At 45.0% G+C, this 24,455-nt stretch overlaps 1 protein-coding gene across 4 annotated transcripts in view; it reads left to right on the top strand.

The window, feature by feature from the left end:
- The window catches only part of LOC142579942 (sodium-dependent phosphate transport protein 3-like), an 87,738-nt gene that overhangs the window by 9,468 nt on the left and 53,815 nt on the right, over positions 1-24,455 (top strand). For 3 of the 4 annotated variants that reach the window (XM_075690622.1, XM_075690623.1, XM_075690625.1), the window contains 4 exons: positions 3,218-3,352; positions 9,792-9,947; positions 17,121-17,304; positions 18,292-18,431. In XM_075690622.1, the coding sequence (XP_075546737.1) occupies positions 3,218-3,352; positions 9,792-9,947; positions 17,121-17,304; positions 18,292-18,431 (615 nt within the window). The remainder of the gene's footprint in view (positions 1-3,217; positions 3,353-9,791; positions 9,948-17,120; positions 17,305-18,291; positions 18,432-24,455) is intronic. The other variant, XM_075690624.1, reaches the window with a different exon arrangement.

Genomic DNA, 24,455 nt, shown 5'->3' with positions numbered 1-24,455 from the left:
GCTAGTTATCTGGAAAAATAATTTCATTCATTCTTTTTCTCGTCGTGTTTCTAGCAATTCCAAGTCGCAACATTTCGACATATGTGTTACAGAATCGGCTCTCCGATAACGCGAACAAAAAAAATGCACAGCGGTTGTCTGAATTTTTTCGAGTTTATCTTGCAAGGGCAGTTGGTAAGGGCTCCAAACTGGGGAGGCATACTCCGAAACCAGGCGAAGAAATGTTTTGTACGCAATGAGCTTCAAATGCGTTGGTGCATGCTGCAAGTTTTCTTCTCAAAAAGAACAGTTTCCTGTAAGCCCTAGAGCAGACCTGTGTTGACTATGTATTGCTTTTGTATTGCTTTACATGCTGGGTAAGTGTTACTTCTGTGTTGTCATGAATATAACATTCAATGCAATGATGTGTAAGCGTCACCCTTCTTTTTTTTAATTTGGTTTGCTTTGATTTTAACATTTTCTGCACTTTTTATGTCTTTGTTTCACCTGCTTTGATTTTCATCTGCTGTACCAGTCAGGATTTCTATCAAAGGGAGTAGGGTTATCATCAAGCTGGCACATGACTAGCATTTTATCTATGTTCCCAGCATTGTTGTGATTTCTCCAAAATGGAAATGATTAAACATATTATGATTTTCATCATCATGCTTATGTTTCTAGAATGGATATGAGTGAGAAAACTCATAGGTGAGTGTACTGACTTTTAGGAAAGCACATTAGTGCTCAAGCGAAAATAATAAAGTAAACATCAAATGCCCTCATGCCAAGTAATCTCATGCTGATTTCAGCTCAAGGCAGACCCTCTCTAAATTGAAGAATGCTGTTTTAACTTACTCAATTTCAATTTTTCTTGTTTAGTTACTCTTTGCACTGACAGCTGCCTAATAGTTGCTGCCACACCTACTGTGCATCTGTCGTTTGTCATGTTTGTGCAGTGCTGTAGGCAAAACAAATACAGAATAAAAAAGGAATGGAAAGTCCAGCCCACTGTCTGCTCCCAATTTTCAAAATACATACTTCATTCTTGTCTCTCATCCTATGACCATGTCTCTTATTTTTTTCTCTATCTGCAATGTCTGCAGTGTTGCTTTTTAGTGATGCATGGAAATCATCTTGTACAGCATTCAACTTTGCTATCTGTATGTGAATTGTTTGTGCACTTAGTGGCAAAGTTATGGAATTTAAGCCCCTGGTGAAACCTCACAACCAGTGTATTCCCGACTCTTTGGTGCACTTTCCTCGATGCATATAGTACTGTGAATAGGTCATCAGTAGAGAACTTGCATGTGGCATTGCAGATACTGTACTGGAACATGACTTGTAGCTTCAACAACACACCTAGTGATAAACAGATTAGATTTTATTTATTTATTTATTTATTTATTTATTTATACATACTGCAGCCCGTTAGGGCTATGGCAGGAGTATAAATGCTAGGAAAACTGATTATGATGCGCAGAAACAAGAACATAGAAATATAAAAATGTGAAGGAACTATACATGAGCTATACATTTAAAAATTGAGAAATGGGTAACAAACGAACTTCGCCAGGTAACAAATTCCACTGTTCAATCATGCGGGGCAAGAAACTGTATTTGAAAGTGTTAGTGCGTGGATGGAGTGGTCTGATATTAGAGGCATGATAAGCTCTAGTTGAAGTCGGGCAAGCAGGCATTAAAAGGGAGGGATCTGATAGGTGACAAAGAGAGTTCTTATAAGAATAGAAAATCTTCAGAGATTCTATGTGCCACCGTCTAGAAAGAAACTGGAGGTTTAATTCCGCAAGAGCTGCTGACGGTGAAAAGTCTCGGTCGAAGCGACGGTAAACAAAACGAATAGCCTTGCTTTGGACCGACTCAATACAATTAATTTCACATTGTTTATATGGGTTCCATACGGAGGAAGCATATTCTAAAATTGGGCAAATCAGTGTTTTGTATGCTACTAATTTAGTGTCCCTCAGAGCAGCAGACAATGTCCGACAGATGTAACAAAGTTTTTTTAACGCTTTAGTACGAATGTAATCTATATGTTTAGACCAAGACAAAGTGGGTATAAAAATGATGCCTAAATATTTGTATTGAAAAACTCATGTTAGTGGTACACCGTTGCATATATAACCGTGCATACGGGCATGTGTCTGTTAGTAAAAGACATTATAACAGTTTCATCAAAATTTATGCTCATTTTCCAAGTAGCACACCATTCACAAAATGAAACAAAGGCATCTTTAAGGCGCTGATGATCAGCGAGTGAGTCAATTGGGTTTTACATAACACAATCATCTGCATAGAGGCGTATTTTTGAAGTAACATGGTCTGGAAAGTTGTTAATAAATAATAACAATAGAGGGCCAAGTATGGATTCCTGTGGAACTCCTGAGGTAACGTCTACTACAGAAGAATCCGCAGAATCATAGCATACGAATTGGGAACACAGAGAAAGGAAACTGGAAATCCAAGACACTAACTGACGGTTATTTAGAATATTATGGAGTTTCAAAAGCAATTTAGAGTGTAGTACTGTGTCGAAAGCTTTGCTAAAGTCATTGAAAATGGTGTCAATCTGATTACCTAAGTCGATGTAAAGATCAGCATACAGCTTTCCACTTGCTAGTGCCCTTGTAAACATGGCAGTTTTGTAAATGTTGTTGCTGTACTTTTTGTTATGACATAATATAACAGGACGTTTTGCCAATGACACCAGAATGGAGAGCATGCAACGGGTGTTAGAAGCCAGTGCATTGTGTCATGTCCTGCGCACTATCCTTGTCTCATTTCATATATATATCTGTGCTGACAACTGTAAAACTGTCAGTAAGAGCCAACTGTTGTAATGTACCCACTTTTCATCCTTTTGCGCTTGTTGTGCCTCTTCCTTTGTTGTGTGATATGTGTGTGGCATATGAGCATTCTGCTGTACAAGTTCTTGTGCTGTACGAATACACAAAGACTGCCACGTCGTAACAGCAGGGAGGTCCTTGTAGCAAGTGTCTAGTCAATTAGGAAGGAGAGATTGCAGCACAGTGGGGGCTGTGTTTGCAGTACGATTAGGTCGGGTGCTGTTGTTTGACTAAGTTACTACATTTAGTGATCATATCTTACGTAATATTGCTGCATTTCAATGAATGGAAAAAAAAGCATGATGAATGTGTAGGTAATGAAAGTTCGGGTACTTCATTGGCCGAAGCATTAACCGTTCAAATGTTGTGCTCAGGACAATGCCCTCTTCACCACCACACCTGCAGTTTCACTGGAGGAGAAAAGCACAGGAGCACCTGCATTCTCATGGTCACCTTCAGTGCAAGGTGTCATCCTGGGTGCATACTTCTACGGAGTAATTATGCCTCAGGTAAGATTATGCAGCTCATTTAACTGGTATTTGGGCACTATCGGGGCCAGTGAATTACACGTTGGTGTAGGCAGTCGCATAAAAAAAAGGACTTAGAGTAAGAAATACAATAGGGCTTAAACCAGAGCTGCTAGTCGCTATTTGAGAGGCCATCTTCGCATGGCACAATCTTCAATTTGCAACGCAGTGATTTGCATTGCTCTGCAACGGTCATCTGCTCCCCACGTCTTGGTTCCGCGAAGTTGTTAGCACTGTCGTAGTGTTGCAGCGGACTGCACAATTGTCAGCAGGCAAACAGCAAGTGGTGTCGAAATAGGGGCTTTCCTGTCTATGTTTATTTTACCCTGTTTTGTCTTATCAGACTGGTATTCTTTTATACCGCAGCTGCAGACAAAGGAATTGTTAATGTTCAACAATTTTAAATACAGTCGCCGACCGTTTATTCGGACCTCACGGGGACTGCGGAAATGTCCGAATAAACAGGTGTCCAAAAAAGCAGATTAAGAAAAAAAAATGAAATCCTTTATTTCCACGCGCCTATTCGGGCTCGGCAGTAGGCTTGAAGAAATCGTGAATGCGCCGTTGCACGCTGTTCCGTTTACGCGCAGTCAGATAAGCCTGAATCTCGGAGAGGGTCGTACGGTCACTGTTTGTGCACGCTCCGCATGCAACGGCAGCGTAGCACGTTGTGCGTCATCTTCCGACTCGGAGTCATCGTCCGGCGGTGCAGCAGAAACCTGACGAATGATCTCGCCGTCGTTGAGTTCTGCGCATGTCAGTACTGCAGTGTCAGCACCTGTGAAACTGTCAAATGAGACGGTGTCCGAAATCGCAATGCAACCACTGCGCAGGTCTCGGCAGAACATTTTCCGCGTCAGTAGGGAGCACATCGGAAGGCAACAAATCTTAGGCCTCCCGGCACCCGCTTGCCGGCATTCCCCAGCGAAGTCTGCGCGGGCACTGTCGGTGCCATTAGACACTTGACGCGATGTTTCCGTACACCGCGTTGGATCACCGAAACCTCGACACAGCACGCAAAGCAAACACCACCGTGCCGACACCAGTCGCACAAACGAAAAACGTAGCCTGCTCGCAGCGTCGTGCCAATGCCTCCTTTACTAGATGCCAGCTGCGTTGTCCCTTAAGCTCGGTTCCTGGCCCTCTCCCTTTTCTCTCCTCCGCGAAAAGGCAACGAGCGCCGCTTGTGGCGGACGTCTGCAACCTAGATCACGTGCTGAGGCCTCTGAGATTACCATGGCGTTTGTTGCCATCTCGGAGGCCTGCGATAACGCTCGCTAACAGACGCCCGCGCATATAAAGCGCCGGCGGAGCATTCAGCCGCCGCTGCCACATCCGCCGGAAGTTGAAAAGGCAACGAGCGCCGCCTCACGGAATTTATGCTGAACTAACTTCAACTAAGGGAACCGCCGCCGCAATGGGAAAGCGAGCAACGCGGCTGGCATCTAGTAAAGGAGGCATTGGTCGTGCGCGAAGAAACAAATCAGCTGCTGGATTGTCTTGACATGGCTTACTAAGCTGAAACTGGAACTGCTGTAGAGCGACTCTATCGAACCAGGCAGAAACGATGATGATGAGCGGGGATTTCCAGTAGCGCCACTTCGTGGGGCAGCAAGGCGGCTCTGTTCAAAACAAAAATCGCGTTCAGCAAGTCGAACTATGCGCCGGTCATAGTCGGTGCATGATGCTCTCGATCGAGTTGGCTCAAGGAGTGTCCGAAAAATCAGACGAGAGGTTGCAACGTGTCCGAACTTTCGGCAGTTGTTATACATTATGGTCTATGGGGGGAATGGCGGTGCTGTGAAGCTGACCGAATAATCGGGCATGTCCGAATTTTTGGAGTCCGGAAAATCGGTCGGCAACTGTACTGCAGAGCACAACACTTATTCTTTTTTTTTCTTTCCAATAATGGTAACAAGATGTAAACACGACTTGTTTCCCAGCTGCTTTTACTGTAACAAGTGTGAACATACTTTGTGAGCAGGGCCTTGGTCTCTTTCTGATAGAAATTGCACTATTGCCAACATATGTGAAAGTTGTCAACGAAAATTGCATTTTGACACGTACGACAGCACCTCTCTCTTTCTTAATTTCTTTTTTTTTTTTCTCAAGTTGCTGCATGTGGAATAGCCTTAAGCCAGCTGGCAGAACTATTGCTCCAGTGAGGCATCACACCTGTCTCTATGTCCGGCAAAACTTAAACTATCTGTGAAAGAGTTCAAAAGAGAGCAAAGATTGTGTTGACTGTGGCGTGCTTCAAGGATCTGTGCTTGGTCTGCTTTTGTTCTTGATATTTATTAATCATATTAATAATGATATTTTTGTTAATATTAGGCTTTATATCGACAACTCTGTATTGTACGAAAAAATAACTTGTGTAGAAGATCAAATTAAGTTCTGTAATGATCTTGCTAAAGTGACTAAGTGGTGTGAAGTATCACAGATGAAAATTAATTATGAAACTGTGTACATCAAAGTAACCTTTAAAAAATAGCTCCTCCTTTACATTTATAGTGTTTGCAACATTTGTTTATCGGAAGTACTAACTTTAAATATCTCGGTTTGTGGATTAATAATCATTCTTGGACAAAGCGTATCGACTCTGTGACAGCTAACTGCCTTCATAATGTTTTTTTTTTTTTTTTTTCTTAAAGTGCTCTTTGAAGCTTGACACATGTGTCCTCTGTCTCCTCGCAAGTATACCATTTGCCCACTCCTAGAATGTGGACTTATAATTTGGGATCCATATACTCGGGCAAATGTTACGGAATTGAAAGATGTTCAAAAGAAGGCATTGAGGATCACTTATAATTCCTCTGGCCAAGCACCATTTGGTAATTTATTTAAACAAAGCGTGTTGCCATCGGTTACAAAAAGAAATCATTGCTGCCAAATATGTTTCTTTAAGTTAGTTGGAGAGCAGGGTGACGTAGATGCTTCGAGTATTTTGACGTACTTCACGGGCTGTGGAATTCGGCTGTGTCATTTCTTCACCATTAACTCTTTCCGTACCATGGGGAAAATGGGCGTTTTTTGCAGGTTACGCCAGATATTTTTTTTTTCAAGGAACAATTGCACTAAATATTTTATATAATACATAAACAAAAAGCAGAATAAGTGCACTTTTCACGCACAAAAGCTTTATTAATGAGATATATGCAATAAAAGATAGAAGTTGTTAAAATCAATATTGTGGGATAAAATTGAACAGAGTTTGTGAAGACACGCTTGTATCCACTAAGAAAAAAATGTAAATGTAATAAAGATTGCGAATTATGTAAAATGTATTGCCATCTAATAAGCACTGTATCCTCAAAAATGAAAATTTTTCATTCAACAGATCTTCTACTAGAAAAATTTGAGTGCAAGCAGTACAGCTTGGCGTCCCAGGCTACGGCCACCGATATTCCGGGCTGTCGTCGTCGCTCTCAGATGCAAAGTCCAATGAAAAGACAGCATCCTCAGCCTCGCTGCTGCCCAATCCACCGATAAAATCAGCTGCAAACGCAGCAGAATCACCAGATCTGCGATCTTTCGAAGCGCACGCTATGCTGCCCGAGGCGGCCATTTTTGCTTTCTACTTTGACGGTTGCATAACTTCAGACTGCGTTGAAAAATTGGGACCTTACAGGAAAAAAGCGAACTGCTTTTTTCCTGTAACCATAACCATAACCATAACCATAACCATAACAAAGTTAGTCTTGAAGCATGCACTGTACACATGCATAACATGCAGCCCAAGCAACTATTCTACGGTTACTCGAATGTTGGTATATACGAACGGAATATTTGTTTGCTGCCAGTGTCCATCCTTTGGTTGGAAGAGGTGATATTGGGTCCAGCCCATAGCGCACCCTCCGCCAGCTGTATTTGCAGCAGCGGTGCTTTACTCACCGGTGTGCAATTACGCAAGGATTGCATTATAGCGATTATTTGCTGCTCGCAATGTGCACTTCGCACTGTTTTGGGGCCATTGGCACTTGGCCCCAATGGTCACGTAATGTGTGCGGTGTGTTCTGTAGTTACTACTGGCCAAGCCTCACTGAAGACATCTACCATGAAACCTCAGTACAGTTGAAGCCCATTTTTTTAACCTTGACAGGACCAACCAAATCGAATGGATTAACCAGCGGGTCGAATCAAACAAGTAGCAGAAAGTAACACCAAAACACACAAGCCGCTGATTCATTTGGCAGTGTTTTTCCCTATTTTAATATGCCCCCGAATCAACCACGCACACACTTTCTCTATGTGCAAAGTAGAAAACTAGCAGAGAAATTAAGGCTCCTAAACAAAGTAGAAATCTAACACGTGCCCAATTTTTTAGCAAGAAAAATTGCCTATATATAGTGGCCAGTTTTCTAAGCTACGCTTCGCTGCAATACATTTATGCTTTGCGGTAAAGTGTACGAATTCCTTATCATACCTTGCTGGTGAAACAGCGCACGGACACGGCGAAGACACACAAGAATACATGACACTTGCTGCTACGAATTCTGTGAAGCCAGTTTTGGTATTGACCGATTGCACCTTGCAGGCAATTTTCGGCCCAATTTTCTCGAAAGAAAAAAAAGGCCCTTGTTCGAACTGGGAAGATACCGTAATTAAACATTGTGAGCTATGGTTATTGCTTGAAAATCTTTCCAAGAGAAGCCGAAATGGGCCTTTTCAACCAGAGATGTCGTGTGTTCAGCACATTCGCTGTCCCCTAAGCTCAACTGAGACAGACTCTGCCACTAAAGGGGTCACTACTAAGGTCACTACAGAAGTTGGACACTATGGACACGCACTGTCAAGTTCAAATTATCTGGTAAAGGCCGATTTTATGAATGCAAGAATAAGTTTGGGCCTGTAGAAATGCATGGGTGCCTGCCAGGACCTTCGACCGGGATTAAATTAACCAGAGTCAAATTAACATAAGTTTACTGTATAATGAGCATGAATATGGCGAAAAATGTTTCTCGTCAATATCTGCATATAACAAATATAGGCTTATAACAAGTATAAGATATAATAAAGGAATTTGATGTCGGGTGCAATTTCACTGTAACGACGTTCGTCTGTGAGTACAAAAAAAATGCTACTGTCATTCACAAGATGCCCCCGCTACATCTCGAGTTCATGCGACATTGGAGAGCAACCTGTGATAGTTCATTGCAGCATAGCCCTACAAAGCTAGATAACATTTAAGTGAGATTCGTTTGGTAAGGTTTATGTAATATTGGTGAGATTTCTACACTTAGAAATCGAAGTTTTTACAGCGATGCTGTTAAGGAGAGTTCAGCAACAGTTCTCATGTGGCAGTGTCAAAGGCCGGCAACTGCAGCAGTGGGGTTAACATCAAATGCCAGTCAAAGAACAGCCAGCAATACAGCCTGTGCTGGAGTCCCAAAGCAACCTTACTACCAGGGTGTCAGTGAGAATGCACAGCTCAACTCCGTTGTCGGCAAAACTGGCACAGTGTACAGGAACATGTGTTCAATATAACAGACAGTATACAAGTAGTAAGCTTGGATGTAGTAAAGCATTTGAAAAGGCTCGTATATAATGAAGGCATTGCAACATATGTAGCAAACTACTTAAGTCTTGGATAAATTTTGGCAGAAGCAAAACGGACCTCTACACAGGGTTTCCCAAAAGTATGAGAAGTACCTTGTAAAGTTTCGCTGTCTTTGACGTGCAAGTTGTACTTCTCGTGGTAGTCACACGTTGCACAACTACTTATGGCATTGCGTCGCCGAGCTTAAGGTCCTAGGTTCAATCCCGGCTGTAGTGGCCGCATTTGATGGGTGCAAAATGTAAAAGCACTTCAGTACTTGGATCTAGGGAGACTTGTAAGAACCACAGGTCAAAATTAGTTTGGAATCTCCCACTATGGCATTCCTCTTAATCGGATCATAGTTTCAGCACGTAAATCCTCTGAATTTTTTTTTGGTATTAGTCGCTGAGACATACTGAATGAACTGTAGGAGACTTGTCTGAATCGATAACAGGGTTTATTTCTGGTCTAAGATACACAGCCACTCGAATTGCCGATCTTCTTGGTTGTACTGTCGTATGAGAACTATTGCTGGGGATTTTCCATTCAAGTTGCTTCTTTGGGCTTTGTCCTCCTCGCCGGCACTCAAGCTGCTTGTTGTGTCAAAATGTCTAGCAGCGTAGGGCGCCCGGACAATGTTCTTGTATGACTTCTTTCTTGCGTTCTTCTGTTGCTCCGTTTGATATGCCACTGTTACTCAGATCAGCATACACCTGCAAAGCCTTTTTTTTTTTTAGACAGATTCAATATTTTGACATATGTTTAACACCTTTGCACCAGCACTGCAAATCATTTTTGTGACTAAGACTCATTTGTGATGCAAAAAGGTTAGCGTTTTATGTTCTGCAATCTGTGCATGTGATCTTGCTTGTTGGCCATCAGGTTCTGGGTGGTCGTCTGGCAGAGCGCTTCAGTGCCAAGTGGACCCTGCTGGCAGGGCTGCTTGCTTCCTCAGCGCTGACATCGGCAACACCATGGATAGCCACATTAGGTGTCGCACCTCTGGTTGCACATAGGATACTCCTGGGATTTGTGCACGTGAGTGTTCTCGCTGCACCACTGCACATGCTCGGTGCACACTCTTGAAGGGATCTCTTTTTTGTTTGTTTAAATGCAGGTGGCTTACGGTCCTAACTGTGTTTATGCAGAAATTAATGTAGAAGGTGCAGCATTGTGTAAGAGAAACACAAGGAAGACATGCATGGCACTGTACTTTCAACAAAACATTTATTTTACAGGCAGACAGATTGTGTACTGAACACCGTAACAAAACAAGAAAATGCTGCATTGATACTGCCTGTCGTATCACGATCTCGCATTGGTGGTGATTGCTAAACATGACCTCTTTTTTGGACAAGGCTACAGAAGCGCAACTTATACCATTTCTATCCACACAAGCTATGTATTTCGGCAGCCTCGATAATTTCCCTGGTAAGCATTGCCTGTGCTTAGTTTTGCATTCAGCCCTCTTGTGGAAGCCTGCACAAGTTTATCTGCACAAGGATACAACTTTCGCAGGTGCACAAAAAATATAGTGTGCATTTGTGCACCCTGACCTACTGTCTCAATGGTTGCACAAGGTTCCATGAGAATAGGGAATAACAGCCTTCCTATTTTCTTTTTCGCCCCATCTATTTTCCTTCTTCCGTCCCCTGCTCATGCTTGCAAGAATAACTTTTTCCTTCAATCTGTGCCAGACCAACCCGCAAACCTAAGGCATAACCATCTGCACTAAGGCGATGGCCCTGCATGTGAAAACTTTCTTCCATCAGATGTGAACATGATTTTTTCAAGGCACTGGGGAAGTAAGAGGCCCCTATTCTTCTCTTTACGAGTTTAGAGTGTGCTGACTCAAGTGGGAGATGCGGTTTGTTCACCCTTGCTTTAGACATCCAGCTTGCATGATGCCTAAAAATCCAAATGCTATTGTTTTCTGGAAGTTCATATGTATGGGGTAGTGGGTTTTAAATATATTTGAAAATGCTAAGAACACTTTGCACTACAGCAAGTGTGGTCACAGCTGTTATTCGAGTCATGTTTGAAAATGACATCTTAATTCTTCTTGATGATTAAAAGATATTGTTGCGTGTGGAAAGACACAGACAAAATACGACTACTTACACTGTATTTATAAGAGCAGCACAACCAGAGACCAAGATGGAAACCAGATCGTGCCAAGCCCAGATGCTCGTCTTTGTTTGCGCCATGTCTCTTGAGTGTCTATTGTATAGCAACAATATCTTCAAATATATTTAGACCAGCTTTTACACAGTTTTACACCGCAGTTCTGCACCAGTTTTTACTGAGTTTTCTAGGATATTGTTATGTGGAAGCTCAATAGATGAACTACTGTATTTACAAGGGGCAGCAAGCACGAGCCAACATGGAAGCCAAGCAACATCAAGCAAGGCACATGTCATCCTCAGATCAGCCAGTAGTCGCTTATAGGTACATACCACTAACTCTAAGGGTCAACATTTTCTTCTTCAAGCAGCACGTAGCATGACACCCGGAAACAGAAGTGGCAGCCCGGTGCCACTAAGGACCCACAGCAGACAAAGGGTGTTTATGCTTGAGTCTCGAAATCGCTGGGCAATGGAACAGAAGATGAAGTGGGACTGGCGAACAAAATCTCGTACGTGACATCAGTCACTTGTCGAAGGACGTGGTATGGGCCCATGCAGCTAGGACAAAGCTTTTCAGAAAGGCCAACACATCGGGAGGGTTGCAAAGTAGCACGAGGGCACCCGGAGCAAAACGTTTGTCGTGGTGTCACTAGTCATAAAGCTGCTTCCGATTGTCTTGGAAAGCAGTGAGACTACCACGGGCTACGTGCCGCATGTAATCAGCCTGGGCAATGGCACCGCATGCATATTCACTAGTGGAAGTTGCAGGGGAAATAAGAAATGTGTTGATTGGTAAAGTTGGTTCACGTCCAAGCAAAATGTAAAAGGGAGAGTATCCAGCAGGGTCATGGTGGGAGGAATTTTATGCGAACATCACGTATGGCAGTGCAAGGTCCCAATCGTGGTGGTCAGCCGACACATACTTTCAAAGTACGTCTGTCAGGGTTTGCTTGAAGTGCTCAGGGAGCCCGTTCATCTGAGGATGGTATGACGTGGAGATCTTGTGTTGCATGGATCAGCAGTGCAATATATCATCGATGACTTTAGACAGAAAGGTACGGCCTTGGTCAGTCGGCAATTGACATGGGGCACCGTGCACTAAAACTAAGTCACGCAGAAGAAAGTGGCACGTCTGTAGCACATCTGGTCTTCTGTCAAGGTAGCTTGTGTCAATGTGTAGCGTGTCGCGTAATCAGTAGTGACGGCAACCCATTTCTTTCCTGAAGCAGATGTAGGAAAAGGTTCGAGAAGGTCCAAACAGACACGGAAGAAGGGCTGAGGTGGGATGTCGATGGGCTGAAAATACACAGCAGGAAGCACAGGCAGTTTCGGTGTTGACAAAGCAGATGAGAGGATATCAGGCCCTCAATTATTTTTCTTTATTAGGCATCCTGACGCTGTTCATTGGCACTGTTATGCAGCTGACTCACGGAAAAGACGCAATTGAGGGATTCAGTACACAAGGAGTCACAGTTAGCCACAGGGTAAAGGGATGGACAAACCGCATCTTTGTGTGGATATGACCGTGTAGGTGTGCTCTTGCAGGCGCAGTGCCCATCGTGCGAGTCTGCCTGTACAATCTTTCAAAAAGGTGAGCCTAACAGAGGGCATGGTGGTCAGAAACTAATGTGAATGGTTGGCCGAATAGATAAGAGTGAAATTTTGCAGCTACCCAAACATGAGCGAGGCACTCGCATTCTGTAATTGAGTAATTTTGCTCAGATGTGAACAGCATCCTGCTGGCATAAGTAAGGATGTAGTTCACTCCACGTTGATGTTGGGCCAAGACAGCGTTTGTCCCGTAACCACTTGTGTCAGTGCGAACTTCTCTTTGGGCTGATAGGTCGAAATGTACCAAAATACGAGGTGTTGTGAGGAGTATGGCTAACTCGGAGGAAGCCACGGCTTGTGCAGGACCCCAGGTAAAAGGGGTGTCTTGTTTAAGATCTGTGAGTAGTTTTGCAATCACTGCAAAATTCTTCGCAAACTGGTGAAAAAAGAAAGCAGAGCCCCACAAAGCTGCGAACATCTGTGGCAGACTTGGCCACAGGGAAGTCTTTCACAGCTCGAATTTCCTCCGGGTCAGGTTGTACACCGGCAGCCAGCATCCACAATATGGCCAAGGATCATAATGGAGCGACGGCCACTTTGATGAATTCAGGAAGTCCAGCACAGCGGAACACGTAAAGAGTCACTGAGAGGCATTTGAGGTGTGTATCAAACGTAGGCGAAAACACAATTATGTACGTCGTAAGTAACACAAGCATGTATACCACTTGAACACATGAAGCAGAGAGTGCACAATTTGCTCAAATGTGGCTGGGGCATTACACAAAACGAAAAGCATGAACTTGTGCAGATGAAGTGCATCAGGAGTTGCATGCATAAAACGTTTTGTTTCGGTCCATTGGGGCCATAGCTATCTGCTAACATCCAGATCGAAGGTCGATAGAGGAGAAGTAGGAGGCACCATACAGACAATCGAGGGCATTGTCAATTTGGGGTAATGAGTAAGCGTCTTTTTTCGTAATATTGTTGAGATGCCGATAGTCCACACAAAAGTGCCACAATCCATCCTTACTTTCAACTAAAACAGCAGGGGAAGCGCTGGAACTGGAAGACGGCTCCATAATGTTCTTTGCAAGCACCTTGTTGACTTCCTGCCTGATGGCACTTCACTTAGACGCATACACTCAATAGGAGTGTTGGTGAGCAGGGCCGGCATCGCCTGTGTGTATGCGATGCACAACAACGTACGTCTGACCCAAAGGCCGATTCTGGAAGCCAAAAATGTCTCAATACAACTCAACAATACATCCAAGGGCTTCAGTGCGCTTAGGCAGGTCATTGGCAATCATGCTGCGAATTTCACGGCTGCCACAAGTTGTTGCAGTCAGAGTGCCCTTCAGAAGACGTGTAGCATCCAGTGCAAGAGCTTCTAGGTGAAAATCTTGCAGGGAGCAAAGGTGGGCTACGGAAAGCACCTATAGAAGAAGCATTGTTTGATGAAGCTAAAATTCGCAAGTAGAAGGCAGGTTCTGTCAGCCCTAATTCTCTGGACTGTGTAGGTTGCAGTGATACCGTGAGTAAGCAGGACATCAGTAAGAGGCAACACATAGTAGTTGCCATCTGGAACACCTGGCGAACATGACGCTTCGACATATGTCATGGCTTTAGATGGCAGGCGAACAAAGTCGCTGCAGTGTCAGCGAGACGAAGGAAGTTGGTCACTGGGTTTGCAGAGGTTAGGCAGCTCAAGGCAGAGGACACCGGCAGAACTATTGATCAGAGCGGAATCGGCAGAAAGAAAATCCAGTCCAAATATGAGGTCGTGAGGGCACTGCGCAAGGACCATAAAAGTGACCACCTGGTGACCAGCAGCGCACATCCAGCTGTGCACATCCTAACGGCAGTGGCCGTCGCACCGCCAGCAACACGTACGACTTGGGTCGTGGGAGGTGTATGGTTCTTCTTCATGCGACGACGAAGACTGGCACTCATGACAGAGACGTACCCCCCAATGTCAATCAAAGCTCTGACGGGGACCCTGTTGATGTGGACTTCAAGAACGTTCCGGTGGGCACGTAAGGGCAATAGAGAATTTTGGGTCAGTGTTGACAGTGCAGCTTCACCTCCAGAAGCTGCGCAGGCTAGTTTTTTGGCGAAAAGCGACGGCCAAAGGATGGCGAAGGAGAGCGTCGGTACATTGGTGAACGAGATGAATGGCAATGTGGCGGAGGCGATTGGGCGCAGCAGGTGCCTTACTCAGGGACATTGGGTGCAGGGAATTCGGTGTGGGACAGAGAGTGACTTGCAGTACGGAATAGACCAAAGCAAGTGGAAAATGGGCTATGGGACTGAGAGGGCTGCTGGCTTCGGCAATAGCAAGCAATGTGTCCAGCTCGGCTGCAGCGGAAACAGATAGACTTATCATCTGCCGTTCTCCATTTCAGCGGGTTTCTGGAACGATGAAGGGCGTAGGGTCTGCGACGAAGCCTGCCCATGGAGACTAGGGCAGCGTCAGGAGTTTTCATGGCGCAGACAGTAAAGAAGAGGCCTAAGTTCACAAATTCCTGCCAAACAGTGGCCTGGATCAATGAAATAGCCGGTGTCAAGGTCTCGGGTACCATGGGTTCATAAAAAGCCGCATATGCGGCCTCAAGTTCTTGGCGCACAATGTACGTCACATCGCCTGATGTGCGTAGTTGACAAGGAGTTGCCTCACAGGATGACATTGCAGCCGCTCGGTAGACACTCGAACTGAGGCGAGATGGGCCTGCATTTCACTTGCCCAGATGACAGCACTCTTTGGTCACCCTTTCAACGGTGTTCACGTTGGTGAAGACGAGCAGATTGAATGCATCGTATGTGACACCCTTCAAAATGTGGGCAATCTTGTCAGCCTTAGAAATCTTCTTGTCAGCTTATAGACACAAGGCCAGCATGACCTGTGTGTACAATGAGTAAGGCTCACTTAACATCTGGGTACATACTGCAAGTTGATTCTTGGCAGTTGCTGTTGACCAAACAGCTTGCCGAAAAGGTTGCAGAGCTGCTGCTTGAATGTGTGCCGACTGGTGAGGTCGTCCTCATGGGTCCGAAACCAGACTCAAGGGGTTCACCAAGGTAAAATATGACATTGACCAGCATTATAGTTGGATCTCGGCCATTTTGCCGACACGCTCGTACATGCTTAGCCACTCATCGACGACAACACTGTTTGCCCCAGAAAAGATCCCAGGATTGCAGGGCTGTGAGAGGGCAATAAACTTGGTAGAGGTTACAGGTGTAGCTGAGAGTGATGTGTCATCACCAGGTGGCATGGCGGTAGACTCGAGATGACATTCTCTGCAAAGCTCCGTCGTTAGAAGAGGTACTCTGCACCTCCACCAAATAAATGTGACGTGGGAGCACAGTAGGGGAACCATTTACAAAATGTGTTACTGGCCAGCATGGAAGCCAACCAACACCAAGCAAGTTACGTCGTCCTTTTCAAATCAGCCATTAGTCGCCTATACGTACGTACCAATAAACCAGGAGTCAGCATCTTTGAGTAGCACGTAGCAGTATTTGACAGCCAATGTGTGAACCCTGATGTGTGAACTTTCAGAAAATGATAACATTCGAAGTTTATATTTGTGTCTTAATTTTTCAGACATCACATGTGCTCGATGTTTGAAACAAGGGCAAACAATCCACTACTCCCATTTGTGTTAGCATGCTCTATAAACTCGTGAAGAGAAGTATAGGGGCCTCTGCACATGTGGCTCTACCATGCTATCTCATTTGTATATGTGCAAGAGTGTGTCATGATTTTATAAGTGGCAGCACCTTTATTTCAGTTTTCAGCATTGCACTTTGAGAGGTAGTCATGTTAGTAATACGCTAGTGAGCGTTTGGAATTGGTCCCCATTAAATAGTTCTGTTGGCAGAAAATGTATTTGGTAATACTGGAGATCACTTTTGCGCATGCGTCAGAAGGAAGAAGCGTTTCCCAGCTAGGTGGTCACTTTTTATCATGCTGGTATGTAATCTGAAGTAGGTATGATAGAAATGATGTATGCTTTCTGAAGGAGTTATGCGGTACTTAAAGTAACGAAAAATTTCAAAAAGAAAAATGCTCAGTCTTTTGGAAGTCATGATTTTAAAGTCATTATATTGCAAAGTATGCTCTGGCAGAATATTATGGCTCAATTCCATCAACAAGTGCTTAAAAAACAATACTTTATAAGCGTTGACTGACCCTACTCCATGCTGAAACTCTGAAGTTTGACCCAACTTCGAGTTGCATTATCTCCGCTCGACAAGGACCGATCAGCGTCATCTTGGTCTTGTTGCAAAGCTGCTTTTCAGCGTTTGAATTTGGGCTACCTTAAAGCAATGTATGCCTCCCAGAGGCAGGGCAGTTGGCTCTTTTGACAGGTCGTTAGGAGGATGCTGATTGGGTAAAATGCGCCTTCCTCTCCAATGCAGCCATGCCCCATCCTTCCAGTTGGCCTTGATACCCACTTTCTTTCCCGGTGTCCCCTGGTGTGACAAAAATGTCTTAGTCTTTACTTGCTTTCACTGCTGCACCTTTATTCAGGGTCTGAGTATGCCATCATCAGTTGCTCTGGTGGCCCGGTGGGCACCCCGACGGGAGCGGTCAACCTTTGTAGCCGTGGTGTTCTGTGGCCGGTACATGGGCATCGTGGTGGCCACCCTGCTCTTCGGTCACCTCTCCTCCATGTCAGTGGCTGGAGGGTGGCCCTTTGCCTTCTACATGTCTGGTGAGCCATGTTCACTCAAAGACTGCATCGTCATAAAAACATTGGCCTGCAGTTTTACAGATACGGTCAGACCCGTTTGTAAGAGCACCGATTAATGCGGTGTACCAGGCATTTCATAATAGCTGTCTCTCATTTGAACCCTTTGAGGGTCACAATTTTTTTATTGCATAGTGAAGTTCTTCAGAGGGGCTTGTGTCAAGAAAAACAAATTATTTTTTATGTGGTATAAAGCGACAAACATTTTTTTATGTGTGTGCTGTATTATGCATTGTGTATCGTACTGTTGTTCAGTAGATAATTAACTAGCATAGATTTTTTACAAATGTAATAAAATTCACACAACCTATCTTTATCCTCTATATAAGTTTGGCACAACTAGGGTCCTTATATTGTAATGCACGTATAAGATGCCGGATGCAATCTTTAGAGCTGGAAACGTTTATTGTCAGCCATATTTCACCCCAGCAACGGTTTCATCAGTGCAAGAAGGGGAACAGCAGGGTAATGTTACCAAGTGCACGCTAGGGAGACACGCGACAGGTGGTGTTTGCCGACCTGCCCTCTCCACCTAGTGCATGCATCTTCGTCTTTACTCTGGCCACGACTGAGCACACAGGGTGGGCCATGTGCCGCATTTTGGAAGTAATCTTAGGCAGATTCAAAGTGTGCAAAGGGTGGGCTGAGATGGCTGGTGCCTTGTTTCACCTTGAGTGATTTTGAGTGTGAGGGCTTAAGAATGAAGCAGAACTTGATCAGCAGTGCTGAATAGTGAATAAATGCATGTTTAGTGTGTAACCGCTGTTAGCATTGTTCTGCATATCATTTGTCGCGTCGTTCACGGTTCTTCAGTCATGTTTTTCACTCATGTAAGGGTCACACCTTGCCAAATTTCCTGGAAAAAAAAAGCTGGGTCTTACGCAAGTAAATGTGGTGCATTAAAATGTTCTCCTATAATTCATTCTGGATGGCATGCTAATTTCATTGCAGGGCTACTGGGGTTCCTGTGGCTAGCCCTGTGGTACTTCCTGGCCTTTGACGATCCTGCTTGTGACCCAAAGGTGTCTGCTGCTGAGCTTCACAATATACAGGGAGCGAATGGAGGTGGACCACTCAGGGCTAGCACAGCGGTGAGAAACAATGTATTCATTTCTTTCACCTCTTCGTCTCATTTCAGCAAGACGCATTTGCAGCTAAATGGGTGTACGGTTGGAGAAACACGCACTCATGTAAAAGTGACGAGTACAAGCAGACAGGAAGGTGCCAATGAACTTCAGACATTAAAAGTGTTTATTGGATGTACTTGTGGCTCTGATAGAAAGTAATAGTGGCAATGTTCACAGCAAGGTCTACAGTCATCGGATCAGATGACCGTGATGGGTATCAGCGCCTTACTTACTGGACATTATATATAGTTATAGGAGCTACAGTACCCAGAGAAAAAAATCCAGTCAGCATAAGCTTTTTGGGTTGTGTGCGTGGTTTCTTTCATGTGTTGCAACATTTAAAACCCTGTTAATGAATATTATTAATGCAATTAGGATTCTTTGGGAACTTCACCCAATTTGCAGTGTGTGTCCAAGCTCTTTCACAAACCTAGTGGCCCAGGTAGTCTACAATGAAACCTCGTTAATACGAACATCATACTGAAGGGGCCTTTCAACACTTCTCAAGCCACCATTATTCTGCTGCACGTTGCGTAGATTGGCAGTTGGGAATCTTTCTAACGTAGGTCAAAGCAGCAGTATTGCAGTGTTTAATATTTTAGTCATGCAAGCAAATCACTACACCGCTGTCGACCGCATCATTGTTCACTGGCGCTCGCCAAAACCATCACTGACATAAACTCGCTACTCCATGATTGGTTAAAAACTGAAGTTTCGGATAACCACTGCGTTGCAGCAAAAACACGATTAAAATTGATTTCATGTTGTTTGCCGTAATCTTTATATTGATGCAAACGGATGCTTCTGTAAAGAAATCACTACAACCACAAAACTAGACAGCCGCACTGGCTGTTCTTTAGCCTCAGGCATGGTGGCATACCCATGGCACCTGAGCACAAAAGCTTCTCTCCTCACTTTTGTCCACTCATGATCAGCCTTGTTGCCTCGTTTTGCATGTTGCTCTCGTGGTGCAGGTTCCTCACCTCGGTGCATCATTGTTGCCGCACCGTTTTGGTTGTTCGTGGTGCTGCACTAAAATAAAGCTACACTGAAGAAAAGAGAGTTTGCGCAGTCTCAGGTTGCTCGACCAGCCTCGTCAGCACACCGAAGGAGCCGGAACTCGTGAACATAAAACATGTAGGTAACCAGGGAGTACGAACTTCAGCTACGTATGCGCTTTGGGCTCTTATCATGGAGTGCGAACTTCAGCTACGTAGGCGCTTTGGGCTCTTACCATTGACAGCGAGGTGTTAGATCAACGGGTGAGAAAATGGGGAAAGAAGACCGCGTGAAGTTTAAGTTGCGGGTATGCATTTCCTTTTCTTGTATTTTGAAATTTCTTGGCTAGATAACTTTGGACTGCTTACCCGTGTCGCTTCCACTTGTGTTGCATTTACTTCTCCAACTATCAACCTAAGCAACCAGAGACCGGAAAACAGTGGTCGAAAAGTGTTTGAGGGCCTCCTTAACAAACTTTTCAGATTAATCAACATTCAGAAATACCCTTCTGACTTCTTATAGCTTCAATGTAAAAGTATTTCAGTACTATGGACTTCAGAATGCCGAACTTTTCAACATAATGATCGTTGTTCAGTTTCCGCATCATATTATCAACACCTCGGTAATACGAATTCATATTTCCGGAGCTGTGGGCTAGAAGATGACATGGTGTAAAACACACACGCTGCGGCGCTGGCATCGGAGAACCCGAGATATGGCGCAGGAGAAGAAAAATGCAGAAGCCAGCGACGACACATCAGGTTTCCTAGCTAATGCGCTTCCAAGACAAGTGTTGCCTCACAACAGAGGCAACTCTCTTCCTTATTCCATCCCTCTTTCGGCGTCTGCCTCTTTTTTCTACAGTCGACTCCTGATAATTCGAAGCCGCTTAATTGGAATTTTCGGTTAATTAGAAGTGAAGTGCTGGTTCCGTCAGTTTTGCATGTAATCCTATAGAAGAAATCGCTCGATAATTCGAAGTCCTCATCCAGTAATATTGTTTAATTGGAAGTTAATTTTCAGCCGGGATCCTCGAGGTGACCGTCATTCTTTGGTAGAATGTGCAATTTTTCAAGTGTTGCAACAGTTCCGTGCTCCGCGTTGGTGTCATCGCCACCGCAGCCGCCCGCAACACCATCCTTCTTGGAGCGGCGCGATGGCGAAGCAGCTCCCGCCGGAGGCCACGTGCGGCTGCCGCGCGTGGCCGGAGCTGATCGCGGAGGCCACGCGGGTGCCATAGGTGCACGCAGTGCTGCATACTGGCAGTGGCGAGATTGTGCGAGATTAGTGTTGCAGCCTGCGCAGCATATGTCGAGGCGTGTGTTGGTCGAGCGCCTTTGTGCGGGAAGTTTGTAGGCTAGGTTGTTCCACGAGTGATTCGGAATTGATTGTACCTAGTCGCGCAGTTTATAGCCATGGCAAACCGTGGCTCTTATCGCATGCTCGACCTGGCAACAAAAGTCGAGGTTTTGAAGGAAGTTGAGAAGGGAGGTGCCGCCAAACAAGACATAGCGCGGAAGTACGACATCAAGCCGAACACTCTCTAACTACATCAAGAACAAGCGCTCAATAATGGATGCATTTGAGAACGACAAGTTCAAGACTTCTCGGAAGCGAATGCGCACCGGCGCTTACCCAGAGTTGGAGAAGGCTCTGCTGGTTTGGATTAGGGAGGCCAGGAGCAACAAGCTTCCTCTCAGCGGAGACATCGTCGCAATGAAAGCCCGAACGCTTGGAGCAATGTTGGGGATCGATGACTTCGTTTCGTCAGATGGATGGGTGACGCGCTTTAAAGATCGCCATGACCTGGTTTTCAAGAGCGTGTGTGGTGAAAAGGCGTCCGTTAACCAGGAAACATGCACCACGTTGAAGGATGGAAAGCTGCGTGAATATCTCGGTGAATACAGACCGGAAGACATCTTCAATGCAGATGAGACTGCACTCTTCTATCGGCATCTACCAGAGAAGACCCTGACATTCAAGGACGACTACTGTGCTGGGGGCAAACGCAGCAAGGAGAGAGTGTCGGTGCTGATCGCGGCAAACATGACTGGCACGGAACGATGTCGGTTACTTGTGATCGGGAAAGCCGCGAAGCCGAGATGTTTTAAAGGCGTGAAGACGCTGCCTGTGGACTATGAGGCGAACAAAAAAGCGTGGATGATGGCCGAAATCTTCAAGAGCTGGATAAGCAAATTGGACCGCAAGTTTGCTGCTTCGAACCGCAAAGTGTTGTTCCTTGTCGATCACTGCAGTGCTCATGTGAATGTGCCAGCCTTGAGTGCAACACGCCTCGCATTTTCGCCTGCAAACACAACGGCTGTTTTGCAGCCAATGGACCAAGGCATCATCAAGAATGTTAAAGTCCTGTACAGGCGGCACCTCCTCGAGCGCATGATTTTGTGTATGGATAGCTCCACAAAGTACGAGGTGAGCCTGCTTAGTGCCATCCACATGTTGGCGCGAGCATGGGATCGTGTGAAGCAAGAAACAATCGCAAACTGCTTCAGGGCTTGCGGTTTTGTGGCAGCTTCTTCGGAGGATGCCTCTGAAATTTCAGCGGAGGAAGCGTCAACAAGCGAGCTTGACGGCACTGATTTTGGTGATGCTCTCGGGGACGTCAATTTTGAAGATTACGTCGCTGTAGACAAGGCGGTCGAAACGTGCGGTGCGCTGACGGATAGCGAAATTGTAGAGATTATTCGGCCCCAGGAAGCGACCCAGGAAAGGGGCGATGACGTTGAAGGCGAGCCGCAACCTAAGGCTGCCGATGTAGCTGCGGGCCTTGCTCTTGCGGAGCGCTTCTTTGCCGCTGAAGGTAACGCGGAAGAAGTGTTCCGCCACGTCTACAGCCTGCAGAACTTGCTTTCAGCAGCGCGATTCGGCAAGAAGAAGCAAAGCAAGATGACCGACTATTTTTCTTAGAGAAAATACTCGATTTCACCACAAATAAAGTGCTGTTTTTTGTGTTTTGTGCTTAATTGGAAGTTCGTTTAATTCGAAGTTTTTTGCGGTCCCCGTGAACTTCGTATTAACGGGAGTCGACTGTATTGCAGTTCTTTCCATGGCCTTTGCATACACAGAAAAATGTAACCTCCATGCTCACGGGGATGCATCATGGCTTGCCATTTCCGGACAGCGTCGTTTACATGGGCTTGTGTTTTCAAATGCAGATAAACCTCAATACAACGAACTTTAATGTGGGAAAATTCTCAACATAACAAGGTACTTAACTTTTCAGAACTTCTTGTCCATAGAACACCATGTGTTGAAAACCTCAATTTAAATAAGTGTATTTATAAGTGATTTCAGTATAATTAAATTTCACTGCCACCACCACAGAGGAATGCCCTTATAATACGGTAAACCCTTGTTATAACTAAGTCGCTCTAGTCAAATTATTGCTTTATTCAATATTTCTCTCACTCCCAACAAAAACGTGCATTTTAAGCTAGATTGCTTGAAGCATACCGAGAAGCTGCCCCCCTTAAAGCGAACTGTCGAGCAGTGTGGATACATTGACGGCAGTGCTCAGCACCTTTCGCACCGAGCAAAGCATTCCATGCCGGACGAGCAAGCAACCTTCTCCATCACTAGCTATGCCATTGTGCCGCCTGTGCACCTTTTCCCTCCATGCTACGACCGCATGTTATCAGCGGTGAGCGGCTGCGCACTCACAGCCAATGTTACTGGACTAGGTTCAGTTGTTCGACTCTCCTTAGGCACAGTATATTGCGGGCGCCCCCGTGCCTTGGTTTGCCACCAGAGTGCAGGAGTGCCGCAGGTAGCTCTACTCGGGTGCAGCTCTGCGTTGGCAAAGGGGCTCGGGACCTCCGACTTCGCAACTTACGAACACAGCAAGTGTTTTCACCGATGCGTTTTTAAAATGTTTTTATATTCTTGCGTTTAGCAGATTGATTAAAAAACTTTACGTAGCTGTCAAAATGCTGCTGCGTTCCCCTGGAGTGTGCTGTGGAGTCCTTAGTCCAGGGCCACAGCAGCCTCGACCGTCCACTGCGCTCTATTAATCAGCTGTTCCTGATGAGTAGTTGTAAGTAGCATATTAGTAGCTGTAATCAGCTGTTGATGATTAGTACTAATTAATTATTAATGCAAACACATTGTGTGGCTCATGAGGCGGCGTTAGCGCAACCACACAATGGTCCAAAAAGTCAAGGAAGCCCAAGTTAGCCAATTGAAGCAGTTGACATTGCAGTTAAGGCAAGGTTAAGGCAGAGTGAATTAGGTGAAGTTAATTAAGGCACAGTTAATTAAAATAGAGTTAAGACACTCGAACCCATGACCATTGGTGGAAGTCGAGCCCCGATCATGAGTATTAATTAGGGTGAAGTTAATTAAGGCCTAGTTTCTAAGATATAGTTAAAGCACTTGAACCCACGACTTTTAGTGGGAGTCCAACACACGGCCTCAACGCACTGCCCGTGGGATCGAATCCTGGCCACGGCGGCCGCATTTCGATGGGGGCGAAATGCGAAAACACCCGTGTACATAGATTTAGGTGCACGTTAAAGAACCCCAGGTGGTCGAAATTTCTGGAGTCCTCCACTACAGTGTGCCTCATAATCAGAAAGTGGTTCTGGCACGTAAAAAAAAACGCACAGCCTCAACACACGGCTTGCCAAGCGCACAGCAATTTTGCTTGCATTTGCGGGCTCCTTTCACACTCAGAAACATACTTTTATGTAGCACATATTGAGAAACAGAAAGCTGTGTCGGGAGTTTTTCATGTCTCTCTACAATTTTCTCATTGACACCTTTCATCGATCTATAATGTTTGAGAAGTTGATTAATTAATTAAGACTAATTATCTAACTAGGCAAAATGAAAAAAATAATTTGAGTGTCTCCAAGCGACGGCAAACAACATTACCTTGGTTCTGCCCAGCTACATGGCATTCGCATATTTATAAACTTTGGCTAAAGTTAGCTGGGACACCCTGTATATACACACTCTCAGCACTTCATTTCG

This window comes from Dermacentor variabilis, chromosome 4 (assembly GCF_050947875.1).
Source record: "Dermacentor variabilis isolate Ectoservices chromosome 4, ASM5094787v1, whole genome shotgun sequence".
Taxonomy (NCBI): domain Eukaryota; kingdom Metazoa; phylum Arthropoda; class Arachnida; order Ixodida; family Ixodidae; genus Dermacentor; species Dermacentor variabilis.
Note: the sequence above shows the minus strand (reverse complement) of the source record. Positions and strands in the feature narration are given on the sequence as shown.